Source organism: Sinocyclocheilus grahami, unplaced genomic scaffold (assembly GCF_001515645.1).
Source record: "Sinocyclocheilus grahami isolate Dianchi unplaced genomic scaffold, SAMN03320097.WGS_v1.1 scaffold75.1, whole genome shotgun sequence".
Lineage (NCBI taxonomy): Eukaryota > Metazoa > Chordata > Actinopteri > Cypriniformes > Cyprinidae > Sinocyclocheilus > Sinocyclocheilus grahami.
This window is the reverse complement of record NW_015505254.1, coordinates 1479080-1500920: the sequence shown is the minus strand read 5'-3', so window position 1 is coordinate 1500920 and position 21841 is coordinate 1479080. Positions and strand designations below refer to the sequence as shown.

General features: G+C 38.2%; 1 protein-coding gene across 3 annotated transcripts in view; it reads left to right on the top strand.

The window, feature by feature from the left end:
* Nucleotides 1–397: 397 nt before the first annotated feature.
* Nucleotides 398–21841, top strand: part of adamts10 (ADAM metallopeptidase with thrombospondin type 1 motif, 10) — a 70019-nt gene continuing 48575 nt past the window's right edge. Inside the window, exons 1-4 of one of the 3 annotated variants that reach the window (XM_016273048.1) lie at nucleotides 398–575; nucleotides 11519–11842; nucleotides 19262–19620; nucleotides 21235–21394. In XM_016273048.1, the coding sequence (XP_016128534.1) occupies nucleotides 11740–11842; nucleotides 19262–19620; nucleotides 21235–21394 (622 nt within the window). In that variant the 5' untranslated portion in view covers nucleotides 398–575; nucleotides 11519–11739. Of the gene's footprint in view, nucleotides 576–11518; nucleotides 11843–12356; nucleotides 12465–19261; nucleotides 19621–21234; nucleotides 21395–21841 lie in introns of those variants that run through there. The other 2 variants (XM_016273047.1, XM_016273049.1) reach the window with 2 other exon arrangements.

Here is a 21841-nt window from a genome sequence, read left to right as displayed (position 1 = left end):
CCTACATACCACTGTCACAAAGAACGGTGTGATATCTCAAGATAGTCATTTCAGTTATATCTTTAATTGAGTAGGCTTATTTCTGCTTATATTTCCATAAAATCGCTTGCTGCACTTTTAATGTATTTATAGAATTGTTTCTATAATTTGATTTGTTGTTCATTTGTCCTAGTTTTATCGCTTTGATTTAAGCTGTTGAAAACGAAGTTGGTTTGGAATTATGAAGGATAATAACTATGTTGAGAATTATTGAGAGACCAGTCTGAGACGCGTCTCTCTTACCCCGTGCGAATCGGCTCGATCGAATCCCTAAAAAGAACCTGTTCAAAAGAGCGATTCGTTCGAGAATCGGACATTACCAAAGCTCAGTCCGAACTCAGTTCCTCTCTCCAGCGGCAAGACTGAAGGAAGCAGAGGAACCACGCAGCACCAGAGCACAGTCCACCGGCTCTTCTCAGTATGTATGAGTAACTCAGTAAGTAGGCTATATATGTGGCAGCAGAGAACTACCCGGTGTTGAAGGAGGTCGGCATATCTCAGGGTCGCCAAATTGCCCGCTCCTGGTCAATTAAACGGTAAGGTCGTTGTCAAACGACTTTGTTCATTTAAACTTATATTATGGCAGAATGCAAATGCATGCATTGCAAACGTGCATGGTTATCATTCTAATTTTTAATACAAGGGATACATATGCAAGTCTATTCTGCTGTCATTTTGTTACATGCAGTTATATGAAACTAAATGATGAAGGCAACAGCGCTGTCAGACAGCTGGTGATCACTCTAGCAGAAAGCAGAAATATCTCTCTTTGTCTGTGGGGTTCAGAGTCGAAGCCTTTGCCAAGAGTCTCTGAGGAACGCGTCCAGTTCCCTAGGCTACTTAATAAATTATCTGCTCTTGTAATATTTCCATTAATGCCTGATTACAGCTGCTATCAAATGGAATGACTGCTAGACAAAAAATGAAGAGTTACAGAGCAACGGTCTCCCCCATGAAATATATAGTTATTATACAAGTATAATACTGCACTATTTGGCTTTTTGAGACACAGCCGTTTGAAAGTTGGATAAATTATGTAGTTTGAATGCGTAAGTTGGCAACGAGGACGCCCAGGAGACCTACTCCCTGTCAGGTAGAGCAGTGGTTCCCAACTCTGTTCCTGGAGGCCCCCCAACAATACACATTTTGGACGTCTCCCTAATCAAACGCACCTGATTCAACTCATCAGTTTGTTAGTGGAGGCTCCAAGAGTTGAAATGGGTGTGTCAGATGAGACAGCTAAAATGCGTGCTGTTGGGGGGCCTCCAGGAACAGGTTTGGGAACCGCTGAGGTAGAGCGAGCGCTTCTCCTGGAACAACTCCATGCCTGTCTGTGCGCATCTACCTGTGATGGAGAGAGCTTGGGGTAGCTGCTGGAAACTACAAGTCTTAGGCTTATATTTAGACTTTGATATTAGTACAGTTACTTGCAGAGCATCTTGATAAAATATAAAAAATACAAATAAAAAAATATAAAATAAAAATCCAGGGCTTGAAATTGGAATGGAAATTAAGTTTTTAGTGAGTATAAATATTTTAAATTGAGCTATTTAATTTGTTTGAAATTTGTATTTTGAATGATGGCTTTTGAAAATGCGTATCCAAGTAATAATAATGAATAACTGGAAAAATTATGAAAAAGTCATGGAAATTCATGGGTCTATGGGAACTCGATCTGCTGTTATCACTATTTAATCCATTAAACCAAACCTAAATCAATAAGTTAAAATAAATAAATAAATAATATATTAACAGATACAAACACTAAAGTACTAGGTAACACTTTATTTTAAGGTGTCCTTGTTACACGTTACATGTACTAACTATTATAATAACAATAAATTATGCATAATTACATGCCAGTAACCCTAAGCCTAACCCTAACCATATAGTAAGTACATGTCATTAATTAATATTACTCAGCACTTAAATAAATAATTACACTGTAACAAGGACACCGTAAAATAAAGTGTAACCAAGTACAATAGTGAGTAAAAAACAATAATGTAATAGAAATGTATGTATTTGTAATATACTATTCACATGAAAATACATGAAAATATAGCTGCCTTTTGAATTTTAGGATGAGGGTCCCTTACAAACAAGGGTGATCATATTTGGGGGTCCGTGGCATCTGAAAGATTGAAAAGCCCTGCACTAGACTACCACCCTCTGCTGGTGAACACCGTGAACATCATAAGAAAGCTGAAGAGGCTCATTCTTTAGGCCGTTAAATAAACAATGTATTGTTTTTTCAAGAGAAAACAAAGTGGGTTTATAGGTTTGGTGTAGTAAGCTCAGTCTGGTTCAAGGGTGTGTGGTTTGCGAGCCGGCTAAAATGTTCATGCTCCACAGCCGGTCGTGAATAGCTCTCACATTATGGTCTCCGTTGATGGATTCAGAGTTCATTACCGGTTGTTACATAAGTCACTTCTGCTGACAGTGCATTGGTAATCATTATCTTAATTCCCTTGTTTGTGCTTTGTTTATTTGAAAGAGCGAGCAGAAAATGAATTGAGAAGTGTGATACACCAACTTTTTGTTTGAATCCTCTGGTTTGTGTAAATCAAGTCTTGTTGTGAGTGGGTAAGACAGTGTTTGTGGAGGCCAGTGGTCTGTGGCTCTGTCATACTGTTACAGTGCAGTGTCAAGCTTAAGTGAGGAGACTTTCTGCTTGTATGTCATCCAAATGGAGATGAAGAGAGACTGCCTAGTTTCCAGAGAGGTTTGAGACCCAAGATTTCTCCATTGCAGAGAGGGCTTTACATTCAGTCTGTCATATGGGTTTAATTATCAGAGTTTTACTCGTGCCTGATGGCTCTGCGTCTCCACCAGTGTAGTCTGACAGCACAAAATGCTTCTTGCCGTCTCAGATCACACATATTCTCATACCTCCTGTCTGTGCTAACAGTTTACAAGGTCCTTCCTGAAATTTCATGTCACATTTAGTATATGTCAACACGCCATCTGTAGCTCGCAGATGCTTCTCGTTCTTGCTTTACCCCCAAGAGCAGCCAATTATGAAGTTCAACTCCTTCAAGGCCACAGCTGAATTTTTTGGAGAAGATGTTGCTCTACGAGGTCATGTCTTCCTGTGGCCTCTGTGGCTTGAGCTCCTTCTCCTGCTTTGTGGGCCGGTGTTTTTATCACAGAACAGGCCACAGATGGACAAGTGAATCATTCACTGGAAAAGTTTAGTTGTTTCCCCTTATTTACACAATTTCTGTTTTATTGTTTTACATTTATAATGGGAACTGAATGTTTCTGATTCCTCTTAGTGTTTTTGGTTCCATTAATGTCAGCATTAATGAATTATTTAATTGTCTGTAACTATATATTAAAGAAGTTACCAACAGATTATTTGTTCATTTATTTATTTTAAACCAACTTTCATTCAGGAAGTTGGGCTGTAGGCTTTTGATTCACTAAAAAGAATCGACTCAAAGAATTCATCATTCGTTTCGCAAACGGATAACACTGGCTGAACTGTAACTATATTTTAGTGGGATAGTTCACCCAAAAATTTCAATTCTGTCATTAATTACTCACCCTCATGTCGTTCCAAACTTGTAAGACCTTTGTTCATCTTCGGAACACAAATTAAGATATTTTTGATGAGTTTCATTGTAATGCGTTACTTTTAAAAGTAACTTTCCCCAACACTGGTAAGGACATTGATAAAATAATCCATGTGACATCAGTGGTTCAACCGTAATTACGTGACCGACCGAAGCTACGAGAATACTTTTTGTGTGCAAAGAAAACAAGTGTTTTGAAATTTCTTCTTCTGCATTCTACTGTACGGACGTAAATGTACTTTCCCTTCAGCCTGAGGCTTATTCATTTCACTTTTGGTGTGAAAAGGCTTTTATATTTGCCAAAAATATAACTTTTTTATTTTAAAAACAAACGAGCAAGCCCTATCCAGATTTAAAAAGTAACGCAAAAGTAACGTAACGCATTACTTTCCATAAAAAGTAACTAAGTAACGTAATTAGTTACTTTTTTATGGAGTAACGCAATATTGTAATGCGTTACTTTTAAAAGTAACTTTCCCCAACACTGGTAAGGACATTGATAAAATAATCCATGTGACATCAGTGGTTCAACCGTAATTACGTGACCGACCGAAGCTACGAGAATACTTTTTGTGTGCAAAGAAAACAAAAATAACGACTTTATTCAACAATTTGTCTCCTCCACGTCACCCTTGCGCCACTTGAGAGTATCACATACGTAAACAATGTATGCAACGTATGTATGCGAATACGTTGTTTACGCTTTGATCTGGGGTGTATTCCAAAAAGCAAGGTTAAAGGTGGGGTAAGAGATTTCTGGTAGCCAATGTTGACATTTGAAATCACCAAAACAAACACGCCCCTACCCCAAAAGGGTCTCGCCCCTATTTTGATAGCTCTGCCCCACACATATGTACACAACCCAGGCAACGATTAGTTCTGTGAAACAAAGCAAAACCAATGTTACACTGTGTCCACACCGGACGCGAATGGCGCGGCACAACAAAATACTATGGAACTCATTATAATCAGTGATGCTGTCTGCACCATAGATATATGTACATATCTATGGTCTACACTGGATGCGGCGCGGCACGACATGACAAATCCCCGACAGAAAACTGCTGCTGCGTTCTATTCATGATGTATTGACACAAATTTCAAATGATTTTCAACGGTCGCTTTGTCGCATCCAGTGTACTAGACAGACTTTAGTCGTTGCGGCGCTAGTCTCAGCCTTAGACGTCACGCCCACGGACCATTGGCTAAACGTCTGATGCATATGGCACACTAAAGTGGAAACACTTCAGGAGTTTCGAAGTCGTCTTCAGATTGGTTGAATTATACAGGATTTCCGGGAGACGTGTATGTCGCGTGCTTTAACGTTCCGCCTGGAAACAAAGATGCCGTGCCGCCAAACCCCCTCACGAAAGAAGAAAGCCGTCGTGTTTACAACTGTGATGACGAGCGCTTATCAGGATCAACTAAACGCTGGATTCTCAAAAGTATGTGAAAAAATTTATGTTCGCGGCATAGAATCTTTAAAATACGTCTGAGAGTTTTACACATCGGTCTGTTATTGTGGTGACATTTCCACACCCCGAAACGTGACGATGAACGAAACGAACTGTGATTGGTTGTTTGACATGTCGGTCAAACAGCCTCATGGGTGGGCCTTGGCCAATGAAAGCTGCCATGGATTCCAGACCAGACCTTACTGCTGATTGGCTACAAGTTTGTATTGCTAGTCGGCCTGAATCAGTTTTCTAAAGCGTTTTTGAAAAATCGCTTACCCCACCTTTAACTTACCATGTGCTAAACCCTGAACTATCGGTTGATTAACCCAAACCTTGCTTACTTGAGGTATTCTGGTTCCAAAAACGCATCCGGGAGTAAGTTCATTCAACAAAGAGTATGTTCCTGGTTAGCACGCAAGACATTAGCAACAGAGCGACGACTCGACGAGTCGTTATAGACACACGCTAAGAAAAAGCGCGCCATACTACTTATTTCTTCTTCTTCTGTTCAAAGGTCATTTATATGCTTAGTGCATATCGCCACCTAATTGGTGATTGTGCAATAATTTTTTTTGTTTAATCTTTAATCCTTGAGAATAAGAATTATATTGTTTGTTTGATGCTAATTATATAATAAGTCATATCAGATATGTATTTTTATTATAAAATGTTTTATAGAAAATGCAGATCCATGATATGTGAGATGATATTAAAATATAATAAACATATAGGCCTATAATAAATAACATAAACATTACCGTGTCATGTTTCAGGGTTAGCTTACTTCATATATATATATATATATATATATATATATATTAGGGGTGTCCCCTAATACATAGTCGAATCATATGTTTGGGGGCGGGGCAAAATACATTAACGAGTCAAGTCAGACATTCGACAGTCATAAATACGTGTTCATTGTTTGCTCATAACCGGAGTCACTAATCATGCAGATTTACGTAACAAGCTCTGTGTAGAATTGTACAGTAAGAAGTTATTTCCCTTAACCAGGAAATTAACGTTCTTAGAATTGACAAGACAGTTGACCCTGAGTGGTCAGCTAAATATCTACAGCGGATCTAAAATATGAATAGTTAATTATAACTAGTTATGGTTAATTATTCATATTTCCTGTTGTGAGCTAAATTCGCTACAATACTGATGTTAACACACAGGGAAAATGTGTAACGGATGCCTCGCAGATACAAAAATAATGTTTTATGTTTTGATTAAAAGATTGTTAATATTAAACGTCAGCGAAACCCTAAGAATTCACAACATATTTTACAATAGTGCTCTCACTATTTTTGATAGTGTTTTGAGCTGCGTGCGCTGAAGATGATCAGAAGAGTGAAGCATTTGATAGCAGGTTTTTAATCAATGGGATTTCATTTATCTCATCTAGAATATGCTTCATTATTTATACAACATAACATTAATATAGGCTAATAGGCTATCTGCACAAAATACCCCGAATGTCTCTGAATGAACACGGCAACTAAACTCCAAACATTTATTATTTTTATTTTGTTTTATTATAATAGTGTTCTCATTATAATGTTATGTATAGGCTATATGACAGTCCCAGTCATAGTCATTAATATTATGCATTGTTGTTTGTCCTGCTCGCGCTGCGCACTGAAGAGATAATCACCATAGTACTACAATGAAGCACTTTACTGCAGCGCAGCTCAACCAAATGCATCTTATACGAGATAAATTATATATAGGCTACATGATATAAATAAACCGGCTGAAATGTTTTGAAATCTCTTGTACCCTACCTGATCGAAAAAAATCCAGTCTTTCACTCTGCCTGTGTCAATTTGAGTTAAAGTTTTAAATCCCTGCCGCCAAGATGCTCCTCTGTCGGTCATGGATTATGGAAAGTGAAACTTAAATCTATAGAGGTGGTTGGATTTATTCACGCACGTTAAAATTCTTATTTAAAGCTTCTTTCTTTTCAGATTCTTATTTACAGCATTATCATAATAGGCTGTATATTAACTTATTGTGAGAAAACCGGTAGTTCTATGTGAAATCAGACATTTGAGCACCCCCATATAGCCAAAAGGGCATGATCATAACACCACTGCGAATATTCGACTGTGAGATTAGTCGAATCAGGCTCCTCCTATCGAAGCATCAAATTGTCACTATTTGGGGTCACCCCTAAGTTACCTCCATTTTTGAAACTGAAAGTTGAGGTTATCCGCTTACTTACCCTTAAACATACCCGGGTATGTCACATAACCTGCTTTCTTTTATTAAAAAGAACCAAGTCATTAGAATCATTTGTTTGGGAATTGGTTTACACTGGTTGTGCTGTAGGTTTTTGATTCACTAAAAAGAACTGGCTCAAAAGATTTACTCCTTAATATATAAATATATATGATACATTTCCTCTTTATTACTCAGTATTGGTGTTGCGGATTGGCTGAATAGTGCAGAAAAAATTATTTTAGTATAATATATTTTGGAATGCTTACAGTATGTGAGTAATATTAACCCTAAAAATAAAGTTCCCAGTTCCCAATCCTGATTACAACATAATGTTGGCCTTTTATGTTGAACAAGCCTCAAAGCCACGTAGTTCGTGACACACAAATGAAGAACATAGAGGACCAAATCTTGAACCTTCTTTGCCAAGATTTCGATAAGACAATGCTTTAATTAAAACCACCGATCTCAGTCTAGTAACTTCACAATAAAACAAGTCTCTAACAAGAGGTAATGCAAGAAAAGAGACTTTTGCCAAGCTGGAAATAACAGTAAAAAGCCTGGAGGGTTGAAAGGGTGTGGAGAGCACAGGGGCATGTAGTCCATCACTATTTGTAAGGGACAAAGACCTCTTAGTGTTTTAAGATTACTTGCTGCACTTAAGCTGTTTCAATGCAGCCCATTGGAAATGAGGGGAACATAAAACCAGCATCAGCCTCTGAGGCCACTTTTGGGTCCTGACCTATTTGTTGCTGCTATTTTTTTCAATGAAAACAGAGAGTGTTTGAATTTTAATGGAGGAGAATGTAGAATATTGTCAGGCAGTTTAACATGGCTTATTTTGTGGCAACAGAAATCTTGGATGAGTTTCGCACAGTGGTTTCAAATAGCTTTCCAAAACAGTTTTTCTGTAGAAATTAGACAAAACTTCCTCGCACACACAGACACACACTAATTTGGTCATTGTCTTTTTTTGTGGTACTAGTCAGGAATAGTTATCCTTGATGGACAAATGAGTGCACAAACTCTATATTCATTCTCTCACCCTTTCTCTCTTCTTTAACCACTCTAAACTTTTTCTCTCTTTTCTTGAGTTTGAGTTCATCCTTTTTTTCATCAGGAGGCAACTTGTATTCTTATGTTGGCAAATCATTTCCCATCTGTTCTTGATTACCTTTGTATGCACTTGGTTTCTCTTCACCCATCAGAGCTTGTATGGCATCTCTTTCTACCTCTTCCCAGAAAGCATGGAGTGAGGATTATATAGAGAGCGAAAGAAAAAAAGGAAGGCGAGAAGAAGGTCAGATAGCTTTTGTTGATGTTGATGTTGATCATACTGTATGCTTGCAGTATGCAATGTGTATACTGGGCAAAATATTCAATGTATTCTTTATGCATGGCATTTGAATGAAAGTGAAAGACACATGAAAGTGCAGTTGTTGCATGCATCAGTCCAAAAGAAATTAAATAAAAAGCGCCCTTCCATAAAAAAGTGTCTCACACGGCTCCGGGGGGTGAACAAAGCCCTCCTGTAGCGAATCGATGCATTTTTGTAAGAAAAATATCCATATTCAAACAGCTTGAAAGATCAAAGACTATTTTTAATATAACTCCAACTGGATGTATGGTGATATACACCTAGGATGACTTGAGGGTGAGTAATTTATGGGCTAATTTTCATTTTTGGGTGAACTAACCATTTAACCTTCTATGTTCAGTGTGATGGAGGCAATTTCAACCACTGTTTTTACAATAATATATTTTCTTTACTTTTATGTGATTATTACACATATTTCTACAGAAAATTGCAAAATATCCAGATTTCTGAGATGTGTAACATGACAACTATTTTATGTGTGCACTTACACATCAAAAACTATAGGCAGACTACAGTATGTACTATGTTTCCTCATTTAAGTGCAGCGCTGCTTTGTTTACAGCGGAAACCAAGGAAACATTTTAAGTGCCGCCTGCTGGCAGAGAGTGAATCTGCGTCTCATTCAGCTCTGCTGTTTCTGTTTCATGCAGATATTTTTTATGTATAGTTTCACAAAACTGAAGTCGAACCATTCTGTTTTTTCTTCAAATGTCGAAATTATACAATCTAATTTAGATTAAAAACTGCTCATGTTGCATGTATGCAGCATCTTTCTTTGGATCATGATTAAAATGCAGTGGTTGCCTCTAATTTTAAATGGAAAGAGCATAGACAAAGCCTTATTTTGTTTATATAAAGAGATTTATTAAATTTTTTGTTACTTATTTATTTGATTTGGGGTTTGTTTTAAAATTTCAATGTAGTTTTATTTACATTTACATTATATTAAAATGTTGTCATTTAGCAGACGCTTTTATCCAAAGCGACTTACAAATGAGGACAATAAAAGCAATCAAAACCAACAAAAGAGCAATAATATGCAAGTGCTATATTAGTATATTATTATAGTGTTATATTTCATTTCACAAAGAAATATGCAGCTTTTTGTCCAAGCAATAATAAAAGGACACATTTAATTTATAAAAAGAAGAAGAAGGCTGAAGAAGAAGACGCGAAGGCGCTCAGGACAGTTCAGACATTGTGGTGAAAATCAGAGGTAAAAAACTATATAAATACTGTTCAGTTTCTTGCACAGACCAATCGTTTCATGTCTTTACACGTCAATGTATCATCACGAGCTGCAGGGTTTAATTTGGTTTTGTTTGTGTATGTTTTATGACTCTCAAAGCCATGATTCCCATCCACTGACTTTATAGGACTGACAGACTGCAACGGTTTGAGTTAAAAATCTCAGTTTGTGTTCTACTGAAGAAACAAAGTCACCTACATCTTGGATGCCCTGGGCGTAAACAGATAAACATCAAATTTTCATTTTTGGGTGAACTATCCGTTTAAAATCAGCAAGCTTTTATTTGGGGGGGTTGATGGCAAGCAAGTGCATGCACTGCCGGTTTTAGTGCTGAAGCGAGTCAGTGAATGAAATGTCACAGTTTTGCACTTTGCTCTGATTTATGATTTATGCTTTCAGTTTGAATGGACATTTTATACAGTATTACAGTTAATTGATCTAAAACAGTGATGGTGCATTAACAGCTGTCAGCCAAGTCGGTACTCAAATGAGCAGTATGAACTTATTTACACAGAGCATTTTTTATTTTGTTCTTCTTTACCTCTCTCACCAAGGCTCTTCTCCCCCGATAGCTCAGTTTGGCCGGACGGCCAGCTCTAGGAAGGGTTCTGGTCGTCCCAAACGTCTTCCATTTAAGGATTATGGAGGCCATTGTGCTCTTAGGAACCTTAAGTGCAGCAGACATTTTTTTTGTAACCTTGGCCAGATCTGTGCCTTGCCACAATTTTGTCTCTGAGCTCTTCAGGCAGTTCCTTTGACCTTATGATTCTCATTTGCTCTGACATGCACTGTGTGCTGTAAGGTCTTATATAGACAGGTTTGTGGCTTTCCTAATCAAGTCCAATCAGTATAATCAAATACAGCTGGACTCAAATGAAGGTGTAGAACCATCTCAAGGATGATCAGAAGAAATGGACAGCACCTGAGTTAAATATATGAGTGTCACAGCAAAGGGTCTGAATACTTAGGACCATGTGATATTTCAGTTTTTCTTTTTTAATAAATCTGCAAAAATGTCAAAAAATTCTGTGTTTTTCTGTCAATATGGGGTGCTGTGTGTACATTAATGAGGAAAAAAAATTAACTTAAATGATTTTAGCAAATGGCTGCAATATAACAAAGAGTGAAAAATTTAAGGGGGTCTGAATACTTTCCGTACCCACTGTATGTGCACCCCAGTGCATTTCGCAGCCGAACACAACCTATGGCTTGCTCTCTCTCTTTGTGTCCTTGTCCCATTAGAAACAGTGGTGCCACACAAGTCCCTCTTGTAGTGGGCTATTTCTCAGATTAGGACATTTTGTTTTATAGCCTGCCCCAGACGTCAGCTTGCCCTCCTGGCCCCACAATGCTTTCCTTTCTTTTGCACTCTTCCGGTGAAGGACAGAGTGAAGAGAAACAGCAGCCCCCAGGTTAGAAAGTGTTTTTTCCCCTTTCCACTTGAATGTGAAAGGAGGAATGATTGATTAGCTCTAGCAACAGGATGCAAACAACAGTCTCCCAAGGCAATATGTTTGACCGGTCAGAGAGGAACCTTTTAGTTAAGAAACTCACCTTTCTTTTGCATCTATCTAACCTGTTTGTCTTTCAATAGGGAGGCTCTTCATATTTATGATCCTCGGTTGTACACATCTTAGAATTACCCCTTCTCCACCTCCAACCCCGAGAGGCGAAGCGTCAGGATCTACATTGAAGCGAAGCCACCATGGCTCCAGAATTCTGTGCGTCACTTTGGTGAGCGTCGGAGCCGTCTGAGGGCAGAAGACATGTTGGGACAGAGGGCTGGGCACCGCATTGAAGCTTGCTGTAGTAACCATGGAAACGGTGTGGAGGAGTTTGGCCTGCATTGGCATCATCGCCATGGTTGCCAGTGGAGTGGCAGAGAGTTGGAGTCCTGAGGAGTTTGCTCAGTCTCAAGGTGAGATTCCTGATTCTTTTATTGTAATGAAGTTTAAGTAAATGGTGTGAAAAGAAGTGTTCATTTCATTTTAGCAATCATTTGCTGCTGTCAAACTGCATTAAAGCGAGCAGCTGCCATCCTGCTTCTTGTATACACTAGCATTCAAAAGTTTTGAAAGAAGTCTCTCATGCACACCAAAGCTGCATTTATCTAATCAAAAATACAGTAAAAACAATAATATTGTGAAATATTATTACAATTTAAAATAGCTGTTTTGTTTTCTAATATATTTTAAAATGTAATTTATTCCTGTGTTGGCAAAGCTGAATTTTTCTAAATATTTGTCACATGGCCCTTTAAAAGTAAATTTAATATTCTGATTTTCTGCTCAGTTTCTTATTATCAATGTTGAAAACAGTTGTGCTGCCTAATATTTTGTGGAAACATGATACTGATGATACTTAATGGTAATACTGATGTATTTTTCAAGAGTTGTAGCAAGATTCTTTAATGAAATGAAAGCTTGCTGTAGTAACCATGGAAACGGTGTGGAGGAGTTTGGCCTGCATTGGCATCATCGCCATGGTTGCCAGTGGAGTGGCAGAGAGTTGGAGTCCTGAGGAGTTTGCTCAGTCTCAAGGTGAGATTCCTGATTCTTTTATTGTAATGAAGTTTAAGTAAATGGTGTGAAAAGAAGTGTTCATTTCATTTTAGCAATCATTTGCTGCTGTCAAACTGCATTAAAGCGAGCAGCTGCCATCCTGCTTCTTGTATACACTAGCATTCAAAAGTTTTGAAAGAAGTCTCTCATGCACACCAAAGCTGCATTTATCTAATCAAAAATACAGTAAAAACAATAATATTGTGAAATATTATTACAATTTAAAATAGCTGTTTTGTTTTCTAATATATTTTAAAATGTAATTTATTCCTGTGTTGGCAAAGCTGAATTTTTCTAAATATTTGTCACATGGCCCTTTAAAAGTAAATTTAATATTCTGATTTTCTGCTCAGTTTCTTATTATCAATGTTGAAAACAGTTGTGCTGCCTAATATTTTGTGGAAACATGATACTGATGATACTTAATGGTAATACTGATGTATTTTTCAAGAGTTGTAGCAAGATTCTTTAATGAAATGAAAGATAAAAAACAACATTTATTTGAAATAAAATTACTTTGAAATTTATCACTTTTCTTCAATCAAGTTGATTTAACCCTGGCTAAATCAAATAAAAAAAAAATACTCATCCCCATGTCATCATGTCTTTCTTTCTTCATCCACAAAGAAATTAAGGTTTTTGAGGAAAGCATTCCAGGATTTTTCTTCATATAGTGGACTTAAACAGGGCACAATGGGTTGAAGGTCCAAACTGCAGTTTCAGTGCAGCTTCAAAGGGCTCTACACGATCCCAGCTGAGGAATAAGGGTCTTATCTAGCGAAACGATCTGTCATTTTCAAAAAAATAAAAAAATAAATAAAAATGTATATACAGGTGCATCTCAATAAATTAGAATGTCGTGGAAAAGTTCATTTATTTCAGTAATTCAACTCAAATTGTGAAACTCGTGTATTAAATAAATTCAATGCACACAGACTGAAGTAGTTTAAGTCTTTGGTTCTTTTAATTGTGATGATTTTGGCTCACATTTAACAAAAACCCCCCAATTCACTATCTCAACAAATTAGAATACTTCATCAGACCAATAAAAAAAAATGTTTTAGTGAATTGTTGGCCTTCTGGAAAGTATGTTCATTTACTGTACATGTACTCAATACTTGGTAGGGGCTCCTTTTGCTTTAATTACTGCCTCAATTTGGCGTGGCATGGAGGTGATCAGTTTGTGGCACTGCTGAGGTGGTATGGAAGCCCAGGTTTCTTTGACCGTGGCTTCGGCTCATCTGCATTTTTTGGTCTCTTGTTTCTCATTTTCCTCTTGACAATACCCCATAGATTCTCTATGGGGTTCAGGTCTGGTGAGTTTGCTGGCCAGTCAAGCACACCAACACCATGGTCATTTAACCAACTTTTGGTGCTTTTGGCAGTGTGGGCAGGTGCCAAATCCTGCTGGAAAATGAAATCAGCATCTTCAAAAAGCTGGTCAGCAAAAGTGCTCAAAAATTTCTTGGTAAACGGGTGCAGTGATGTTAGTTTTCAAAAAACACAATGGACCAACACCAGCAGATGACATTGCACCCCAAATCATCACAGACTGTGGAAACTTAACACTGGACTTCAAGCAACTTGGGCTATGAGCTTCTCCACCCTTCCTCCAGACTCTAGGACCTTGGTTTCCAAATGAAATACAAAACTTGCTCTCATCTGAAAAGAGGACTTTGGACCACTGGGCAACAGTCCAGTTCTTCTTTTCCTTAGCCCAGGTAAGACGCCTCTGACGTTGTCTGTGGTTCAGGAGTGGCTTAACAAGAGGAATATGACAACTGTAGCCTAGCCACCTTGACACGTCTGTGTGTGGTGGCTCTTGATGCCTTGACCCCAGCCTCAGTCCATTCCTTGTGAAGTTCACTCAAATTCTTGAATCGATTTTGCTTGGCAATCCTCATAAGGTTGGGGTTCTCTTAGTTGGTTGTGCATCTTTTTCTTCCACACTTTTTCCTTCCACTCAACTTTCTGTTAACATGCTTGGATACAGCACTCTGTGAACAGCCAGCTTCATTGGCAATGAATGTTTGTGGCTTACCCTCCTTGTGAAGGGTGTCAATGATTGTCTTCTGGACAACTGTCAGATCAGCAGTCTTCCCCATGATTGTGTAGCCTAGTGAACCAAACTGAGAGACCATTTTGAAGGCTCAGGAAACCTTTGTAGGTGTTTTGAGTTGATTAGCTGATTGGCATGTCACCATATTCTAATTTGTTGCGATAGTGAATTGGTGGGTTTTTGTTAAATGTGAGCCAAAATCATCACAATTAAAAGAACCAAAGACTTAAACTACTTCAGTCTGTGTGCATTGAATTGATTTAATACACTAGTTTCACAATTTGAGTTGAATTAATGAAATAAATGAACTTTTCCACGACATTCTAATTTATTGAGATGCACCTGTGCTTTTTAACCACAAATGCTCATCTTGCACTAGCTCTGCATAGCGCGTTCATGACTTCACGCATTACATAGTCACATTGGAAAGGTCACACGTGAAGTACCGACCCAGTGTTTACAAACGTCCTTTACAAAAAAAGGTAAAAATGAGGTTGGATGATTTTGAAGTTCGAGGAGAAAATCAGTTGGCGTTTGGTACTACTTCTGCCTACATCACGCCTAAAAAGTATATCAATAAATTTTTTTTTAGAAAATGACAGATTGTTTCTCTAGATAAGACCCTTATACCTTGGCTGGGATCGTGTAGAGCTCTTTGATGCTGCACTGGAACTGCAATTTGGACCTTCAAACCGTTAGCTATCATTGAAGTCCACTATACGGAGAAAAATCCAGGAATGTTTTCCTAAAAAAACTTTAATTTCTTGGATGACATGGGGATGAGTTAATTATCAGGAAATTTTCATTCTGGAAGTGAACTAATCCTTTAACATAATTAGCAATATCTCATAATTTGCAAGACGGACTGCTATTTCAGTTTGACTAATAAATAGTAATTATTACTTTTGTCAGACTGAAATCAACTTTTAAAGTGCTTTTAAACACATTTCTTGTCGCAGTAGAAATTACCTGAGAAACTTTCCGTACGTTTCACGTTGCACAATGGATGCAGCGATGGCAGATCATCAAAGCGTAAAACAGAATGAATTGTTAGCCTCAAGCCTCGAACAGTAACAAACCATTTAGACAACCAGGAACAGATGCACTGCGACGTCAGTTAGCCATCACAAGAGCCAGCCAGACTTGATGACCCATCTTTCCATGAAACCAACCACTGTCTCAATTCATACAATTAGTGACCCAGTTAGCTCTCTGACGAGAGTCACGTGAGAAATATACATTAAAATATACATTCCTGCAACATACTAATCTTGTTAAGACATTTCAAATATATAAGATTTAAAGAGATACAAAGGTTACATAATAAGAACATGTTCAAGCATGTGGATTTGACTTCACTGCGTCATCTGGTCCAGTTCAGGGCAAGCGTGTGAGCGTGTCTAGCTGAGTTTCTGTGTGTTTATTCAAAAGGCGGCTGGGACAAATATGCAGACCAGCCGTAGTTGCTGTTAAACGTCATTTTTTGGCCTATGAATAACTTAATAATGCATTTTCCCTCTCATAACAAGGGTTACATCATGCAGCGTACAGTTATTAAAGCAGAGCACTAAGTTTATGTGTAATCTCACCACATGCAGTGACCGGTCACCACAGGCATATATTTAAATCTCGTAGTCCAAATAGCAGTGTGGCAGACGGTACACAAACAGGATATGGATGGGTTTTGAGTCGCTAACAGGGCCTCCGTTCAAGAAAGACTGACTTAGCCTGGCATAGGGAAGAGTTTTCTCCTCCACAAGTCTGGGCGTACTCGCTGACTTGATGCAGCTGTTGCACATCTGGGAAAGGTGGACAGACTTCTCTCTCTCTTTTTCTCCGGCCCGGTTTCCACAGGAAAACGTCGGTTTAAAAAAAGTGGGGGGTTCACTTTAGTTTCCCGCACGGTCCTAATTAAAGGTTGTTCTCCTTAACCTTCTAAAATAAACTTTCAAACCCTGGGCGGCTCCTGACGGTGGTTTATTTGAATCAAAAGTGAAGTCTTTATTCTTTTAATGGGGCTCTGTTCGTGGCGAGGGAGTTTATGGGGAAGTAAGGCAGGCGTCCTCCTCCTCTCTGGTTCCTTGTTGAGATTAAAGACACATCAAAGGCTGTGGAGGATCGGTGCACCCTGTAGGTGTAAGAGCAGGGAGAACCCTTCCATCAATTGTGGGCCTTATGTTTATTTAAGATAGCGCCAGTTGATGGCGGTCAGAGGGCTAGGCGTGTTGTACAGTTTGAGCTCCGCTTTCATGCTTTGACATAATACCCAACTGTACCTCTGGCTCCTGTTATTGGGACTGTCTGGATTCAAGTTCTAGAGAGTCTAGATTACCTTTAGGCCTGCATTGGCTAATTTGCAGACACTTTTATCCAGAGTGACTTAAAGTACAGTTTTAGTGGACGGATGGCCCCTCTAGAACAACTTGGGGCCAAATGTGTTACTTAAAATCCTTCAAACTGAGTTTCTATCACTGTATATTTATGAGAATTTTGGAAGATCGCATAAAATTCTGAATAGAATCACTGAGAGACGATTTCAAAAATGTGCATAAAAATTATTTTTAATGTCAGATTTATCCTAGCATGTGAATATATACATTGTTGTTTTATGCTTAATAATAATAATAATAACATGTTGTAATTTGGCTTAGGCTCTCTCTTTATGCCTTGTAAGTGTTTTATTAGTTTATTAGTTTATTATTACTTTTATGCTTGAATGTATGTGTCCTGCTTTCCGTTTAAACATCTTTGTTGTTTATAATAGAAGCAATCTAGTTTTGTCATGCCATGTAGCTTACTTGTAGACCCACTGTAGCACATTCCAGTAACAAATAAGTAACAAAATAAGTCAATAAGTATTATGGTGTAAATCGTAAGAAGTAACGTTGTTTTGCATGTTCAGTCCTAAAAGTAATCTTGAACTTTTCATTTAACAGTCTTTTTACTTCCAAACCACTCCACCACTGATTTCTTTTACAATTGATTGTAATTTTTAAACCCAGACAGCATTTGCTGTTAGACTATAGGGTGTATAAGGCTAGAAGTGAGCTTAAATTTACTCAAAAGGATGGAACTCTTCTGTTGGTCCCATTTATGGTCTTGAGTCTGCGCATGTTTTAAAAAGCCAATGGAAACACATGTGGGACTCAGAAGCAGCAGCTCTTTCAGTAATTAGACAGTCTTATTAAGTGGCCCAGTCTGAGTAACTGCAGTGAGGAGAGAACGATGTGATCTTTTATATTTTCAGCACTTGGTTTGAGCCTTCATTCCCTCCTTATGGAGGGCTTAATGAAATGGACCGTGTTCTATAAAGTTACTTGTCCTTCTCTTGCCATTGTACACAATGCCAAATTTAATATAAGTCATATGGTGAGTCTGCTGATGTATTTCTACAGCTTTGAGAGATTACGGAAAGTAGTAAGTCTAGCTGAATCAAGGTCACGCACAAGTCTCATCTTCATGCCTCTGGACCCAAACAAAAGAGATATTGCTGTCGCCCTTCTCACAGTGTTTGAACTGGCAAGATGGAGTAAACAAACCAATGGAACAAACCTTGTTTCACATTAAGGACACTGATCCTGGTGTAATTCTTCACATCTGAATGTATAAAAGGGTTTGGTTTGGTTTCAGGATGTTTGTCTCTTTGGCAATCTCCGCCCCTTGGGTGCAGTTTTTCAAATGCTGAATTTGGACAATTAATCTCCAGGCCCGCTGTCGGGAACAGGAAGTATACAATTTCAGGATTTCCATAGCAACAGGCAGCCCTTGGCCTTTGGGCTGCTAACTTACTTTTCTTCTCTGTGGTCTACTCAATGGTTTCACTGTGAACTCTTTTGTTCGCCAATTGACACGGTCAGAGTACATAACTGCAACTGAATAAAATCCTTGTTAGTAACCAGAGGCTCTTTACATGGGCCCCAGCTGATCCAAGGGACAGCGATCTGCTTGAAATAGTTTGTTTGTGGATGTATTGTTGGTGTGAGTTAACAGTTCTCACTTGTTTGGATCCTAAAAGTACATTTAGTATTTTTTTGTGGTCCTGAAGTGATACTGACAGCTAGAAGTGTAATTTTCTTCATATGCCTCATCCCTTGCATCTTAATTTAAAACTTTTTTCAGTGTTCATTAAAAGTGTCTTATACTTTTAGTTCCTTTTTACTCCCACACATTTCCAATTATGGTATGGTATGGTTACTGGTATGGTTTTGATGTCATTATTTATGTAGCTAAATGTGTATTTATATTCTAAATATTTAAAATATTGTATATTATATAATATACTTTAATTTGATGGTATATTATAATTTTATAATATCCACTATACTGTTCAAAAGTTTAGGGTTAATATACATTTTTTTAGGATCATGTGACACTTAAAGCTGAAGTAATGACTGCTGAAAATTCAGCTTTCCCATCACTGGAATAAACTACGTTTTAAATTATATTACAATAGTAAACAGTTACTTAAATATATTGTATTTTTGAATATTGTATAATTGTATTTTCGAACAAATAATGCAGTCATGGTGAGCAAGAGACTTCTTCAAAAACAATAAAAAATCATACCCCAAACTTTCGAATTGTAGTGTATAAAACCTTTTTTCTTTTTTTAATAAGAACGATTTCAGTGCATGTTTAATTGCTTATTGTGTGAGCAGTATAAACTCAACTCAATTTCCTTCCTTCAATCTAAAGGACATTTTTTGTGTTTCCGCAGCTGAGTTTCTGTCCAGCTTGGGCCAGTATGAGATCGCCATCCCAGTGCGTGTGGGGCCGCATGGGGATATGCTATCGGAAGAGGAGACCTCTCACAGGAATGGCCGACACCGGCGAAGCACGGAAACTCAGAGCGTTCCAGAGCCGCAGCTGTACTATCAGCTCTCCACGTCGAGCGCTGACCTTTTGCTCAACCTCACGCTGCAGGGAGGACTGCTCTCGCGACAGTTCCGTGTGGAATACTGGAAGAGGGGCCGCTTGGCTTGGAGTCATCCATACTTGCCCAACTGCCACTATGTGGGTCACCTACAGCACCAGCCTCACTCTAGTTCTGTGGCTCTTAGCAACTGTAATGGCCTGGTAAGCTCCATTAGAATTTTGAAGCAAACAGTGCTGTGTCTCAAGGCAAAATGATGTACTAATTAGTGTGCACCTAACCTATGTCTGCACTCAAATGACGTCAAATGCAGAAGTCTGGGCTGCACCTATAGCCTTAAAGGGATAGTTCACCCCAGAATAAAAATTCTATCATTAATTACTCACCCTCATGTCGTTCCAAACCCATAAGACCTTCATTCATCTTCAGAACACAATTTTTTAATGAATTTTTGATGAAATCCCAGAGCTTTCCAACCCTGCATAGACAGAAACGGACATGTTCAAGTCCCAAAAAGGTAGTAAGGACATTGTTAAAATAGCATTCACCGTGTCAGTCTTGCTGACCTCAAACTTTTAAACGGATGTTGACTTTACATAGAAAAGATTAGCAACTGTTTTTTTAAACCGAAATCACATTAACATGCATATTGTTTTCGTCTTGTTACTACAGTACACTTTTGAAACACTTTTGAAATATTTAAACTTTAAAAAGTATTTTATTTATGGATTTGCCCTATTAACTTTCATTGTAAGTATCTCACGGTAACACAGGTTTTTGCTTATATTAAAGAAAAGGAGGGACAAGTGAAAATTATTGTAATTTTTTGCAATAAAACCCAAAATATTCCTTTAAATGGCTTTAGCACTTTGTTAGACATTTCCATCACATGAGGCTCAGATGATATCCGTAATGCTGTATGCTAAAGTAATGATGTATTATACAACGTAATCTCTTTCTTTCTACACTTGAGTGAGTTGTCGTGGCGCCCTTGTAGATCTGAAATGGGCAGCTGTTGCTAAAGTCTGTCTCTCCCAGCTGGTGTAAAGCTCAACTCTAAAAACAGGTGTTTTGGAGCCTAATGATGGATTTAGTTTCAAGCGGCATGCTGTGGCCTGCTCATTACTTGCCAGAGCTGGTAATACACCTGCGTAAACAAATCAAAAAGTCAAGACCAATGCTTGTTTATCCAGACCCTTTGAGTGCATTGTTAAGTCTCTCTGATAAATGCCATCGGACGTCCTGGATGCAGTATTGAGTGATTCATCTACCTGGCATCGCAGGTGCTAATACATGACCGGCCTGGTTGATAATTCATACGTTTTTAATTGTGTGTGCACCAAACACAAGTAAATACAATGGAGGATTAAGCTTGCTCATGATGGCGGTAAGAAACTTCCAGGTTAATTATTGGTGATCAGAGTAGCATGACTAAATTCATCAGGGAATGCTCAGTGTGTCCACAAGACCATAACTAAGCACATTACAGGATTATTTGGACTTGAAAAGTGTGACTGAAAGAGATGAAGAGAGGAAACAATGAAACATGCTAAGATCCTTTGGCCATCCGCCATGAGTTCCCATTTCATCCAGGATTGTTAGTCCAGTGCAAGCTCATTATTTTAGAGGGGAGACTAATGATGGGATGATTTGATCTTGTCAGGGACTTCAATGTATCTAGCGTGTAAAATCAGATTGCCCAGGGAGGCCAATGTTTCGTTTTTTCACATGCATAAAGCAAAAGCATGTCATACATTTCAATGACAGACCCTTCATGCTAATCTTAAACGCGAATCTATGGTTTCTTGGTTTTTCAGCAAGGGGTCATTGTAGCTGGAGGTGAGGAGTACGTTATCGAACCCCTGGTTTCTGCTAAAAACTTCACTAATGAGGATGGCAGAGAAGGGCGCCCCCATGTGGTGTACAAACGGTCGTCTCTAAGATACCAAAACATGGACCAGTCCTGTGGAGTCATCGGTAAGAACTAAAAATGCCATGAAGACCAAAAAGACCTTTTAACATCAACTGACAAGAGAAAATTGTGTTCGCCAACCCATTTCATGGGGTCTTTCAGTATGTATGGTAGGATATCCCGTTTTATTCCTAATATTAAAAGTCACTTTGTAATGGAAGTAGCGGCAGATCTTTTTATTCATATTGTGACTTACATCTGAGTGAAATGGATTATTAAAAAATGCTGGGCAGGAGCTTGGTTCTATGCATCAGTTGTTGATTGAATGGAGGCAAATCTGAATGCAAGCTTATAGTCGATTGCAGTGTTGGGGAGTAACTGGTTACATGTAACGGAATTACATAATTTAATTACAAAATAAAAATAATTGTAATCAGTTACAGTTACTGAGATAAAATGTGTAATTAAATTACAGTTACTTATGAAAATGTTAAGGATTACAAAGGGGTTTA